The 15,446-nt window shown below is 42.8% G+C and overlaps 1 protein-coding gene and 1 long non-coding RNA gene across 2 annotated transcripts in view; both read left to right on the top strand.

Annotated features, from left to right (window-relative positions):
* Nucleotides 1-11,389, top strand: part of homer3b (homer scaffold protein 3b) — an 83,184-nt gene extending 71,795 nt beyond the window's left edge. Inside the window, exons 8-11 of the mRNA XM_083766441.1 lie at nt 3,840-3,950; nt 8,371-8,451; nt 9,522-9,707; nt 10,300-11,389. Coding sequence (XP_083622567.1) covers nt 3,840-3,950; nt 8,371-8,451; nt 9,522-9,707 — 378 coding nt within the window. The 3' untranslated portion in view covers nt 10,300-11,389. The remainder of the gene's footprint in view (nt 1-3,839; nt 3,951-8,370; nt 8,452-9,521; nt 9,708-10,299) is intronic.
* A 42-nt stretch (nt 11,390-11,431) lies between these two features.
* Nucleotides 11,432-13,619, top strand: LOC310860400. Its single transcript, XR_014569376.1, has 2 exons — nt 11,432-11,706; nt 12,197-13,619. It is a non-coding gene; the product is annotated as an uncharacterized lncRNA (long non-coding RNA).
* The last annotated feature ends 1,827 nt before the right edge of the window (nt 13,620-15,446 follow it).

The following is a 15,446-nucleotide window of genomic DNA, read 5'->3' as shown; positions in this document are numbered from 1 at the left end:
TCAGCATCCTTCTCTCTCCTTGAACTTGTCTGTGACCCCATGGGACCATGGGAGGCCTCTGTTAGAGAGACAGTAGCCTCGGAAACCCAGACGTTTTTATTTCCAGGGAGAAAAAAAAAGTCTGAGTCCAAGTCCACTTCAATTTGGCATAGAGTAGCGCAAACGTCGATCACTCTCTGCTGATTTCTGATCGTCTGCACCTTTGTTAAATTACACCCATACACACACACACTCCTCTCTCTCTCTCTGTCGCTCTAATGAATTAGTCTCATGTCCAGCAGCTGCGCACAGTTTCTCCCGGCGGAGTTCCAGGCTAGAGAGACAGTTGCCTCTCGCAATTTCCAAATGCTTTCATCATACAGTCTGGAGCAAAGGAAGAGCTTTCTATCATGAGTAAACTATAAAGCGAAAGTGGAGCCTCCTCCCCACTTCTGTTTCGTCTTTACAGTCGTGCAAAGTTATCCCTAATATAAATAGAAATCATCTAAGCATATATAGCTTGCTGCTTAGCAGAAAAGGAAATTAAAAAAAAAAAGCTCTAAAGATATTTTAAAATATATTTTCGTGAACGGAAATCTCAGCTTCCTTACTCTGATTTCGGGAGGTGTAGTTTCCAGACTCTATATAGCATTCGGAAATTGTGGAATAGTTGTCTGGCTACGCGAGACTACTATCGGGCGGAAACCTCATATGTCCAAAAGTTTAACTTTTCAGGATTCAAATTCAAGGAGTATCAGCAGATTGATGAGCTCAAAACGCGGCGCTTTGCCCCAATGTTCTCAAGCTTGCGGATCTGCTACATAGAGCGTGACGCTCTAGTATAATCAAGTGGGGCGTTGATTTATGAAAAGGCACAAAAAGAACAACAACGATATACTGTATATAGGGATTATGTGGTAAAGTAATTGTGCTGTTGCCTTGAGAGGAGCAGGACTCCCATTGGAACACACCGAGACGCCCCGGCAACAGACCAGTGATCTGGAACTGTGGAGCAGCACCGAGATAGAGAGAGCTCAGTGTTGCCACATTTTAGAAATAAGCAGCTAGGTCTCTGAAAAACAAGCCCAAAAGATACTATATGCTGGGGTCACCCGAGTGAGACCCGAAACCCCCGAGGACCTTGGGATTGGGATACATCACTGAGGATACGTCCCAGGTGCATCCATGCGTTTATTTTTAGCTCTTAGTTGTTCTATTTATATAGTGACTCATAGGAATAGACTGTGTGACAACCCGAGAGATGGTTAACAGCCGGAACGTATAGACGGCACCCGGGTGAGCGGTGTGGGTTAGCGCCTCAGCCTGTGTCCGCCGTGAGGAGGAAGCCCAAATAACCCACGTGGGGCCTTGAGGAGGGCCATTCAAGCCACAAGTGGACCTGGTGAGGCGTAGGAGGTGCCCGGCCAGGAGTCGACCCACAATGCCTATAGTCCCTCGACTCCCTCCATGCGCCGGTCGCCGGATTGCCCACCCAGTTCCGGCAGAGTAGTGCAGAGCAGCGGATTTTGTGTCCCTGGTTTTTCCCTAATGGGACTGATCGATACTGGGTCGTAAGTCGGGACTTGATCACCCCGGCTGCGTCACCCGAGTGAGGGGTATGATGTTGTGAGACAGGAAACCCAGAGGATACATCACTGAGGATACGTCCCAGTTGCATCCATGCGATGTTTTTTTTTGTTCTTGTCCGTGGGGTGGACAAAGGCCTCTTAATCTGGGGGTCCTTGACATGAACATGTTTGAGAACCACTGGTTTAAACAACATTAGGAAACAAGCTCAAATAAGCCACTACACTTAAGAAACAATTAAGGCCAAAAACCCGTAACCCACAACTACCAATATTTACAAGCAACTTTACAGAACAACAAAGCCCAAAGTCGCTTATAATAAGCGAACACTGGCACAGAGCTATAGCTGCGCAGATAGTATTTGCATCAGGGAGAGATATCAGATGGAGTGGACACTGGACAGCACCGTGTTGTAGAAAGACATGCTTGAAAAGTCTGACAGTCTGACAGAGGGAAAGGAGTGGGGGGGGTGGAAGTTTTGACGTCTGGTCTGAAAAGTGGTTGAAAGTAACAGTACATTTACTCAAATTCTGCCGGATTTGGAGGTACTTTTACTTTCAAGGCTTTGGTATTTGCCACTATTTGAAAACATTTGTAGACTTGGATTATTTTGACAAAACATGCAATTACCGGTAAGCCCTTCAACCCTATTTTATAGTTCATCTATAAAATGGAAGCACCATAGACTAGGAAGGCACCATAAGAAGCATAGATGACTAGGAAGTCACCATAGATAGACTAGGAAGCACTACTAGTGGAAACTGTTCTGCAGATGTTGTTGTTTCTCTGTCCAGCTGTGTGTAATTGACCTCTAACTAGGGATGGGCCATATGACTTCATACACCATTATTTCAATCTTTTGCCTCGATCATATGATTAATGAAAATAGCAGATCTTGAACACCTGCTCTTTTTGAAAAATAGTTTCAATGTTTTTTTTTTTTTTCTTTCTTTCTTTTTTTTAAATGCAAATCTTCTCTTCTGGGTGTCCCTGGCACAAAATGGTGATGGGGGTCTGCAGACAAAAACATATACTTTTGGTGGTCCCTGACATGAAATGGTGATTTAGAAGGCATTTGTAGAATGGGTTAAGACTTTAAAATGAAGCAACAGCTGTTCCACACACATCCTCTATGATCTGCCATCAGGTTGAATGAAGATGTGAATCCATAGAAGTTTAAGAACTTCAAAGAGCCGTTTAGTCAAACCGTCACTCAGCTCTTTAAGCCCCACAGTTTATATGCTAATCACCAGCAAATAGAGCCGGCTGCTGCTTTTCTGTATAAACGTCGAATTCCTCCCGGCATTAAAGTATTGTGTGTGTGTGTGTGTGTGTGTGTGTGTGTGTGTGTGTGTGTGTGTGTGTGTGTGTGTGTGTGTGTGTGTGTGTGTGTGTGTGTGTGTGTGTGTGTGTGTGTGTGTGTGTGTGTGTGTGTGTGTGTGTGTGTGTGTGTGTGTGTGTGTGTGTGCGTGTGTGCGTGTGCGCGTTCTTTGAGACACACGTATGCGTGATTACTATTGGAATTGCATTAGGGAACGTACACATGGTTACAGTTGATGGGTTTATTTCGTTATAGCGCAACATATGGTGACCTACTGTGGGTAATTGCAACAACCCCGATATGCTGTGAGAAATGAAAGCAGGGCCGGCCGCCAGATATTATAAACTTTCCACGATTCTGCCAACAATCATATTCTTTGAGACACACATCTGAGTTTATGCTGGGTCAGAAAGAATCACGTGGCGTTGATCCCCTCCCTCTATTTGCTCATAGGACATGACATACTGTGTGTGTGTGTGTGTGTGTGCGTGCGTGCACGTGGACATGCTCATTAAATTAAAGAGATGTTCCTGTGCTCCATGTTGACGTGGGAGGCTGATGAAATGAGTGTGAATGTTTCAGTGGAGACGCAGTACGTCCATGTTGTCTGAGGAGTTAACAGCAGATGGCTGACACTCCTGTTCTCTATCATCAACACTGCACACACACAACGGCCCAGAGAAAAGCTTCCCTGTTAAATCCTGCCAATTTCATCCAACCTGTGTGTGTGTGTGTGTGTGTGTGTGTGTGTGTGTGTGTGTGTGTGTGTGTGTGTGTGTGTGTGTGTGTGTGTGTGTGTGTGTGTGTGTGTGTGTGTGTGTGTGTGTGTGTGTGTGTGTGTGTGTGTGTGTGTGTGTGTGTGTGTGTGTGTGTGTGTGTGTGTGTGTGTGTGTGCGTAGCGGTACATACTACATACAGACATTCATTTCTGTAACCATGCGTGTGTGTGCAGGTGTCAGAGCTGGAGGCTCAGAGTGGGCGTCCTGCATCCAGTGACCCCGGCAGAGAGCAGCTGAGCAGATCCCTGGAGGAACTGGAAGCTCTGCTCCAAGACAAAGAACAAGTAAGAACACTCTACACTGCACTGGAGTCACTCCGTCTTTCCATACATAGAACAAGTGAGAACACACTCCACTCTACACTGCACTGGAGTCACTGCGTCTTTCCATACATAGAACAAGTAATGAACACACTCCACTCTACACTGCACTGGAGTCACTACGTCTTTCCATATATAGAACAAGTAATGAACACACTCCACTCTACACTGCACTGGAGTCACTACGTCTTTCCATACATAGAACAAGTAATGAACACACTCCACTCTACACTGCACTGGAGTCACTGCGTCTTTCCATACATAGAACAAGTAATGAACACACTCCACTCTACACTGCATTGGAGTCACTGCGTCTTTCCATACATAGAACAAGTGAGAACACACTCCACTTTACACTGCACTGGAGTCACTGCGTCTTTCCATACATAGAACAAGTGAGAACACACTCCACTTTACACTGCACTGGAGTCACTGCGTCTTTCCATACATAGAACAAGTGAGAACACACTCCACTCTACACTGCACTGGAGTCACTGCGTCTTTCCATACATAGAACAAGTAATGAACACACTCCACTCTACACTGCACTGGAGTCACTACGTCTTTCCATACATAGAACAAGTAATGAACACACTCCACTCTACACTGCACTGGAGTCACTGCGTCTTTCCATACATAGAACAAGTAATGAACACACTCCACTCTACACTGCACTGGAGTCACTGCGTCTTTCCATACATAGAACAAGTAATGAACACACTCCACTCTACACTGCATTGGAGTCACTAACTACGTCTTTCCTTACATAGAACAAGTAATGAACACACTCCACTCTACACTGCACTGGAGTCACTGCGTCTTTCCCATAGACTGTAAATATATACAATATATTATATATATTGTATATACATATAAAAATATGGACAAAGCGTTCTCCGGGTCTAACATGAACGTAAAATGAAGCCTGTCAGTCCTTGTATTGTAAGTCGCCATCTTTCTAGATCCGTTTTAGCCCAGCTAGTCATTGGCTGGCCCAGACAACGAGGCGGGACTTCCCCCCTTCTTCTCTGTTGGTTTTTATTTTGACTCGAGTGGGAGGGGAATCCCGATCATAGACTGTAACGGTAGCCACGCCCCTCAGAACATACGCGACTTTATGGTCATTTTGTTAATTAATGGGACCATAATTTTCCAAAAAGAATATTATGACATTAGAAATGAGACATTAAACTAGTGACTGGAAGAAGAAAGTATTCATTCATTCAAGTATTCATTCAAGTTGGGCCCAAATACATGGACTTCTATGGGGCTATGGGTTTTTCTGGGTCCAATGACGGCGACACAACAGGCCATTATATTAACTTCCAGGAAATCCCGATTTCCTCAGTGGCTTCACAAAATATCTGTCTGACTGCCCCCCTGGTCTTTCCATACATAAGGGCTCTGTTTTTGCCCCTTGTCCCTAAACTTCTTTGCCTTTTTTTTCTTTCTTTTTTACTATTTTGAAAAACATTTTTGAGTACAAGCTCACAACATAGTGTGAATAGTTCTACTATTCAAAATCGTTTTTCAAAATAGTAGGGGTTTAGCATGGACGGAAATAGAGCCCATAGTATCATACAGTACCTATAGTTCAAGAGTCATAGGCCAAAAAGGTGTGAAGTGTTATAGCACCACCATGAGGCAAATTAAAAAAATTGGATATCTTTCTTGGCCTACTGGGAGTGTGGCATGCAATGTTTCACTCTGATCAGGCCCGGCCTGGTGGAGATTATAAACCTTAATTTTCAAAGCAGCAACTTAGTCTATGTTGGGTGTGGACTGAGTGCGGCAAGGGACCTGGATATTGGATTGGGGGGGGGGGGGATGTTGAACTTGAGATCCACTGTTCTAGTGTGTTAGTCTACTCTAGTGTATTTAAATTGTCCTGTGAAGTGATTTAAAGTCTGTCCCCTTTTGGCTCCGGGCTCTGAATTAATCTTTCATTCCTCCCTGATTCACTGCTCTGTCCTTTGCAATGGAATCCTGCAGCTAGAAGCCCAGCTGTTCTTCCTGTCTTTGTGTTGAAAGGTTAACTAAAGTAGAATGACATTTCTGACAGAATAAAATACAATCTTCCGTAACTTTCCACATGTGGATGTTGTTGTGGCCTTTGGCTTTTCTCTATTACAATTGGAAACAGACAAATATCAATATCAAACACACACCACTAAGTCACACGCCACATTTGGAGCTTGTAGAGCTACTTTTGATGCTTTTGTGTGACGCTGCAGTGTTGATCAAGTAGTAGGGCATTCGTGTAAGAAGTTAAAAACACAAAAAGCTGTCGGAAAGAACCGTCTCATTCTTTCCGACAGCAACGATATTCATTACACTCACTCAGTCACTCAGTCAGTCAGTCACTCACTCATTCACTCACTCACTCACTCATATACTGTACACATACACACAGCACGCACGCACGGGCACGCGCATGTGCCACGAACACTTTCATAATTTTCTAGTGCATTCCCCTGATCCAAGAAAGGTTGCGAACCACTGTTCTAGACGAGAACTATAAAGAGAATGAAAATGAAGATGGATTCTGGAATGCTCATAGAAGAGGACACTCTCTTCCAGGTCAAACAGACGCTGCTGAGTGAACAATATGCAAATCCTTGCTGTCTGGCACAAACCTTGTACAGTATCTCCATACTTTCTTGTCCGACAGGCAATATTTGTTAAATTTATGTGGATTTTATGAATATTTAACCAAGGAAATGTATTTACCAGAGCTTGTGACTAAATAATATCTACATTGGAACACAGGTTATTTTTGTCCATCTCCTGAAAAGTAACAGGGACATACAAGATTGCCACCTGACCCAACAAAATGCACAATGAAAATTAAAACTAAAATATGTTTTATTTGCATTATTTACCACACAAAAGGTGGAAGATAATGGGGTTCACAAAATATAGAGGGAGGAAAGCCACTGTGTAATGAAAAATCACACCCGTGTGAACTGAGTGGTGCAACTCCCCTCTCCCCCTGCCTCTCTCTCTCTCTCTCTCTCTCTCTCTCTCTCTCTGTAATTAGCAGGCAACAGTGCAACACTATCTCTCTCTCTCTGTTTCTGGCACAACAGCGCCACTTTTGCCCCTACTGGTACTCTAAACATAGGTTAGGACAGCGGTTCTCAAACCTTTTTGGCCATGCACCCCTTGTTACCTCCCGAGTCCCGATGTAGCTGGAAATATAAACCCCCACATGGAAATATAAATTGCATAAGCTATATAGACATATATTTCCTATTTATCCACATATATGCACATAATATGAACCTGAATATGGCATATATATGCAGCATAGGCTATATTCTGCATATACTGCCATATATTGGCATAATATGTCAATACATTTAAAATAAATGTTGCGCGCACCACAAGGAGTGCACACACCACAGTTTGGGAACCACTGGGTTAGGACATAGTCACATAGGTAGGTTAGGACAAAAATACAATTATTGAATACATGCCTACAGTATATGCTCTCTCAGCGTTTTATATAAAAAGCTGTAAAGGGCATAATTGTATTTTGCATTACAAGGTGCTTTCCCTCTTCATTTCTTTGTTTTATATTTTAGACGCTTGTGTGGTATTTTCTATCTTTTTTGTGTGGTATCATTATGCAAATGCGAAAAAACTATACAAGGATGGAACTATTATTCAGAAATGACAGAAGCACACTCAGCCAAAACATTCCATCTAAAGTCAAATTAACTTTTAGCCCTAATATCTGACTTCTGGCTGATAAAGTATTCAATAAATCAATCAATCAATCAATCAAGGAAGCAAATGGACCATTGTCTGTACCTCTGCTGTGAAGTGTGGCAACTAGAAATTCCATAAATTTGATAATAAATGTTGGAAAAAAATTGTGAAAATAGCAGATCTACAAGCTTACAACTCGTTGCGCTGCGGCGTGTTGTAAGCCTATCGATCGGCTATTTTCAGTAGTTTGGGTTGCGGTTGGGTGTCGAGCTAAAACGCTTGGGAACCACTGCCGTGTGACTAACTAAACCATAAGAAGTGTTCCCTGGGCGACATCAAGGTGTCCCAAAATGCCAAATCCTATCAACACTGCTGTTTCATCCTGCCAGCAGGTGACAAATGACCCCACTGCTTTTGGAACTGGGCCTATAGGAACGAACATTTCAGCGGTGGACATAATGAAGTTTTTCCCCCTGTACTTTATTTTTTACTACTTACTTCAAACTCGGACCGCTCGGCAAGGGAATGGCGCGCCTGGCGTCAAGTCAGTCGGATAGGCGGTTGTCTAGAACAACCAAAGCGCCCGTATATGGGAACAGAATGTAGTACAGCATAGCATGTGGTTCTGTATTTATATCTATTTACTTTTCTTTCATTTTCTAAATTTCAGGAAATCCAAACCTTGCAGAGTAAGAAATCAGATGTCGGTGAGCTGGAGAAAGAGAGAGAAGAGGCCCTTCACAGACTCCAGGTGAGAGGGGGAGGAAGAAAAGGTTTAAAAGGGGTATAGTTTAGTTTTAACAATACATCCAGACCAGATAAACCAACACACTATTAAGGTTTATAATTATATGTCAATTAAATCATTACTTACCTAGAAGTCAGACACAGGAATGGCAAGGATAATCAAGCTAACAGTGCCACCTGCAGGTTGTATTTGTACAATGGGACAGTGGTTCCAAAAGCTTTTAACTCCAGACCCAAAAGAGAAATCCCCAGGACACAAAAATAGCCCTTCTACGCGCTCACAACGCGTCACAATGCGACATGTGAACTTACAGATCGGCTACTTTCACTACTTCATGACGAAACTTTGAAACCCATAAGAATGGGTTCACGACCCCAAAATGGGTCTCTACCCAGTGTTTGGGAAACACTTGTCTTAAAGCAGGGGCGAGCAGAGCTGAGGTATAGCGCTTGGTTTTTATTAGACAGTACAGCTCAGCTGTGATTTATGACCATTCCTCGCTGTCCTTCCATGTCCTTCTGTTCTCAGCCCAGCTGCCCAGCATAGTGCATAATATCAATGATCAATCACTTCACAAAGCAGCAAACTGCACATTGACTTCATAACTTGTGCAGGATAAACCATTTCATGAGGAACCGCATGCATGCATGAAACATTTCACATTCATTATTTGGGTAAATTGGGTGCATTTATATATAGCGTTTTATCTAAAGTGCTTTACATTCACCCATTCACACACACATTCATACACCGATGGCGGAGGAAACCATGCAAGGCAGCAACCTGCACATCTGGAGCAATTAGGGGTTCAGAGGCTCAAGGACACTCCGACATTAATCTTAATTCCCAAAGGTTTTCGCCAGCTCCCGCATTACAAACGGGAGGGGTGGAAAAGGGTAGTCGACGGGCATTTTTCGTCATAGTTTTAGTCGATGAAATCAACTCCTGGACAGTGTTCATGTCACGTTTGGCGCGGATGGAGTGAACTAACTGGCTGTGGCCCCTGGTGTGAATATTCTAATATTTAGTCGTTGGTATTAGTCATGAATGTTTGTGTTATTGCGTTCCACCAGGAAGTGGAGAGTCGCAACGCGGAGCTGACTGAGCGCGTGCAGACGGCGGAGGGCACTCTGGCCTCCAGCAAAGAGCAGAGGGAGAAGTCCGAAACGGAGCTGCAGACCCTCGTCCAGGTGCTGGACGTCAAGATCTGCGATCTCAAAGACCTCAGACACAGCCTGGCCAAACTGGTGGACAAATAACCCCCCCCCCCCCCCCCAACGCTGTCAGGTTCAGTCCACTGGTTCTCAACGTCTGGTTTCTGGGCACCACCAGGGACCGCCTAACGGGACGTCCACACAGAGCCCTATAACTATTAGGATAATAGTAGGGTGGGACAACTAATCCAAACTACACTGCTCATAGAGGTTAACCCATTTTGACCTGAGATCAGATTAAAAAAATGTCTTCTACATCCTGACAGTTTTCTGAAAAAGCTATGTTTCTATGTCAGTCGTTCTTCGATTTTTCTAAAATAGCAGACCTACAAGCTGTTAGCTATGAGTTTGTAGATCTGCTATTTTTCAATAGCTAAAGCATAACATAATGCTAACACCAAAAGGGGTTCCCGCCCAAAATGGGTTTTAATCGATTCATTGAGAGGCCGTTTTCCTTTTCTCGAACATCAACGAATTGACACAGCATCCTAATGGATTCTTCAGAATCAACCAAATCGATTAGTCTGATTAACCACTTCTTAAGCCTTGTATTAGGCTATACTTTGTAGTACAATGGTCGGTCGGGCGTAAAAAAAAAAGAAAAGAAAAGAAAATTTGTTTGTGAACTTGAGAACCAGTGGTTCAGTCCCCCCACACTCACGGCACACAGGGACACATCTCAGTAGTTGTCACCATTGTCTCAACAGCGTGCAGGCCAGGGCTCGCCTCTGCCTCTAGGGCGGCAGCAGAGTAGTCAAAGATGTCCGACGGGAGAGACAGTCGGACACTTATAAAAACATGAGCACAGACTGATTCATAATATCGTAGCTGTTGGGTGGGAAACGAACCAAAACTAAAAATGATACTACTTTTGTATTATGACAAAGTATGGCGAAGAAAAATAAAATAAAAAAGTGGAAAGACTTGGCGGTTTCTAATAATAATAATAATGGATTGCATTTTTATAGCGCTCAAATCGATTTATGGTCCATTCGTTCATACATTGAAGCGCCCGACAGCAGCGATATACTATATCTAGATACATTTCAATCTGTTACACTGAAATCAGGTTCTTAGGGCCCGTGTCCACAGAATGCCGTTTATGTAGGAGCACAACCACTATCGACGGTTATTATTTAAGCACAAATTGCTTAGCTGAAATGGACTTGTGGTAACGATTCAGAATCAAGTTGTAATTATAAGTCACGCGGATGCCAGACACAGGTCAGGACTCAGGAGGATCAAACGTTACTATTGATAAGCGCCGCTCTTTCTTTCCGAAGTTGAATTATTTGCTGTTAGAAGGCCCAGGGCGTTCTGCCAAAACACGCTGGGAAGGGGAGTGCTCTGGCGCGTCTTTACCATAGAAATGCGTGGCAGAAAAGACCCTGGCAGCAAAAAAAAACAAATGCTTTCTGTGGACACCGACCCTTCTGCACAAGGTGTGAGGCATTTCGTTTTTATTACAATGTTTTCACATCGTGTGGATTAAAAAACAAACCCCTACGACGTCTCAGAAAGCAGAAAAAAAAAAAACTTCCCCTGACAGTTATGTTTCTGTTCTTATATAATGTTATAAAGATATTTTCATATGTATACATTTAGAATTGATACTAGGCAACAGGAAAGTGACTGTCCCGGAACACATTTCCATAAGTAATCTGACTGCATATTAGTGATGTCGTGGCTTTGCACTTTCCTCGATTATAAGACCTCGAAAAGGAAAACTTAAAATAGAGAGGGAGGGAGGGGGGTGGGTGTCATAAACATCAACATCAATTTTCTTGCAATAAACAACATAACTGGTGTTATTCACCATAACATTGTAAGCCGTATTTTGGGCTTTGTCGTTGGGGTCACTGGGTTTGCCCAGTGACATAATGAGCTTGTAGATCGGCTATTTTCCATTATTTGTGAACCCGTCTGGAAATGTCGGGACATTTCCACCTTTGCTCAAGATAGGGTCACCAGGTTGAGTGTGTTACCGACACACATGGACAGAGTGTGTGGATGTCTGTTCGTGTTTTAAAAGGACCAGGCTATTGTTTATTTGCTTAATCTATAATCAATTAGTAAGTAATGAACGCAATGAGTAATAAAAGAGGAATGAATGAGTAAAGAGTAATACATAACCTTTTCTTTTTTTTTTCACAAGCCCAAAACCGCTAAACCGCCGTTCATCTTGCACAACACAAACGTGCCTCCGGTGTGCACGGTGCACCTAAACCTCATACAATACATCGCTGATCGCTGTAGCTCCCGTTCCTGGATGGATGGAATGCACTTGTTGATGTCGATGCCAAACCACCAGTTTAGTTTCTGTGGGTTCAGAATTAAGTTCTCCTTTTCTGTTTCGTGACACTAATGTTTGCCATATAAATAATAATGATGATAATAACCATAGAGTATTTTTTTGTCAACATGGGTAATTGGGTATGTGAGAGGAACACAGTGCATGAGCTGATCTAAGGTCAGCTGAACAACCAATATCAAACCATGTAGGCCTACGTACGTTGTACGGACGCACGCTACAGCAGCGATTCCACAGCCTGTGGGCCGTCGGGGTATTGCAAGGGTGCCCTCGAATATAGGCAAAACACTTCGTATAATAATATAACGGTAATATTAAATAAAACATTAACGTAAAGAAAATGGCATGGTATTTTTCCTTTTAAAACCTAAAAAAAAATAGTTGTCATTATGATTCCGGTACATCAAAACTTAAAGTATAATACACTAGTTCCACTGAACCAAGGCGGAACGCAATCGATTGATTGATCATTACAAAACATGCTCTGAAACTGCTGTGTGCATTTAGAGTGGGCCCTGATCCAATAAAGGTTGGGAACCACATCATGACAAAGCTGCGCGCAACAGCAACTACTAGATTTTAAAGCACAATGTGAAGTAGTTTTTTGTGAATGGGTACTTGGTACTGTACTTGATTGCTTAGTATGTGAATTTCTGATGAACATTCTCTGTGTTATGTTATTTTTTTTCCCATGAACCATCGACTTCTTCTGATTTATACTTTGTTGCACGTTGGTGTCTCACACCAGATAATTGCTGATCTACAAGCTCGCAAGCCTGTAGATCGTCAAACACGACCTGCAAAACAAAGTGTAAATCAGGCTTCACAGTAATGTTGGTACAAATAAGGTCCAAGCATTGTCAAATTTAGCAATAATGATTCTAGCTTAGTTCCTATTTATAGTGAATAAATGACAGGTACTGTACTTTTGTAAGTAGCCTAACTAGATTTCACCAAAGCCAGCTGCAATATATTTTAACAAAAGAGTATAGCATTCATCGAGTAAGCAGCGTTTTGCTTTTTTGGCTTTACCTGCGCTGTCAGATGAGTGATGGATCATCCGTCCTTAAATAAATGAAGTTCGTACCACGTCAGCAACTGCTCTTTACCTCTAATATATCTTTGTTAATACGGTGTGCACTGTGCACCTGTAATACATCTTTGTTCAAACGGTGCACCTGTTCGGATTTCATTATGCCAACGTCGGAAGAAACATGATCTCTGCACCAAAGATGCACTATTGGTCTCTCCCACTCTTAACTGGAAAAGCACAACCATCTCGTATGAAACTGATCTACAAGGACTCACTAGATTGTCTTAAAATTGCTCATGAAGTGAATCGCTCCGTTCAGTCCTTCTAAAAAATCCTGGCTCTGCTCAGAAATACCTCAGATCGAATAATTGTCTCATCGTGTAGGGCAGATTTAAGAGCAACATATATCTACACTCCAGTGGTTTGTGATGAGTGAAGGACGTGATGGAGAAGGAAACATTGGTGTTGACCAGCAGGGTTACATTTTCTTTTCTTTTTCTTTCCTAAATTGTTTTGAGAATCTGGTTTGTGGATGTTTGTGTGGGATCTGATGCTATTATTGTAAACTAGGAGTTCCATTATATTTGTATTCAATTAAAACAATCATGAGTTACGTTTCTGTTTGTCCGTTATTATCAAGGCTGACAGTGGGAAGGGGAAGTGACTTCTGGGATGAATTCATTATGAAATCTGTAGGCTACAGTGGTGGAAAAAAGTACTCAGATGTGTTTAATAAAAGTAACAATATCACAGTGTAGAAATGCATCGACATTGGATATTTCAAATCTTATTGAATCATGTTTAGTTCTCTTAACATCGGGGGTAAAGTGCTTGGGAGTAGTAAGGAATGCACAAAGAGACTATTTGATGTAGGTTTATTTCACCTTATGTTTATTGCAGGTTTAACGTGACATTTACAAAGTTAACATACACATTCTGAGAGATAACGGTCATAAGAATGATACCTTTCAAACGTGTCAGTAAATATGTGAGTTCAAATCTTTCTGACATGAACATTTTAAGTTTAGAAATGTAAAGCATGAATAAATCCCTCCTACTGTACTGTACTGTACTGACTCGGTCAGTAGTAAGTTCCACCCAGAGCAACACATAATTGACATAAAGCACTGCTAGATCTATGGTTGAACAGTGAATATGGAGTGTCATTGTGTTGAGACCTTCTCTGGGTGTTCCCAAGATCTCTGGTTCAAAGTGGTCGTCCCACTCTTCATTCCTAAGCTGGCTAGAAGGCTGACATCCAGAACAAACCAGCTTGGACTGTTGGCAACCCTAAAACCAAACTGTATCAAACCCAGAACCTTGCAATTCAAAGGTGAGCTATTCTACTAACTAAGCTACCTGCACTACTGGGTTAATAATGTTCCGTGGAAGGAATATAACCAAGTAACAGGAAGTGTGTTGTTTGAAGTGTTAACCCTAAGGGCCGATTCATACTCCTATTTTAGAGCCGAATAAAAGTCGGTTCGGCTCTGTAGAGCCTACAATTTGACGTCATTTGAGGTTCGGGGGGGCGGGTACCGTCCTAAAGTCGGCTCTTCGGTGCTACTGAAAATTTCTGACGAGCCGAAATCATTTCGGCACTACAGCGCCGAAACAGCGGTAAAATAGGAGTATGAATCGGCCCTAACTCAAATACACTATGAATTCACTTGCTGAAACATTTTATTTTATGTTCATTGGCGTAATTGACTACCTCTGAACTATACATCAGCGGTTCCCAAACCTTTTTGGCCATGATGCACCCCCCCCCCCCCCACATGGAAATATAAATCTAGAGACATATATTTCCTTTTTATCCACATATATGCACGTATAATTATATAAACCTGAATATGGCATAATATATGCAGCATAGGCTATATTCTGCATTACTTGCCATATATTGGCATAATATGTTAATATATTTAAAATAAAACACCACCATTAGACATTTCATGTCGCACACCCCCTAGAAGGGGTGCACGCACAACAGGTTGGGAACCACTGCGATACATGAACACATGGGTAAGCCCCTACCCGGGCTCTGGACTGGATCACCCCTATACGTATCTCCATATATGGAGCTGGCCTGTTCTGACATCACAACACTTCATATTTGGGCATGCCTGACACAGCACTCCATATATAGGAATAAAGGGACACAGAGAGACAGATACAGAAATCTCCATATATGGGCATAAAAGTGACACACGGTGGAACAGGTACTCCGACATGCGTATTGCATAGCTGGGTGGGGCATGGATCTCCAACTTCCATCGTCATCGACTCTGCGCTGAAGCCGGGCACCGGTGACCGGTCTAGTAATTGTCTCCACCAGGCCGAAGGCATGTGGGGAGAGTATGTTTTGCACTCCGTCCGTCCGCGTGTCCGTCCGTCCGTTTGTGTGTCCGTGTGTCCGTGTGTCCGTGTGTCCGTGAAC

This window comes from Protomyctophum parallelum (genome assembly GCF_964188405.1).
Source record: "Protomyctophum parallelum genome assembly, chromosome: 6".
NCBI lineage: Eukaryota > Metazoa > Chordata > Actinopteri > Myctophiformes > Myctophidae > Protomyctophum > Protomyctophum parallelum.
This window is presented reverse-complemented; position numbering and strand designations above follow the sequence as displayed.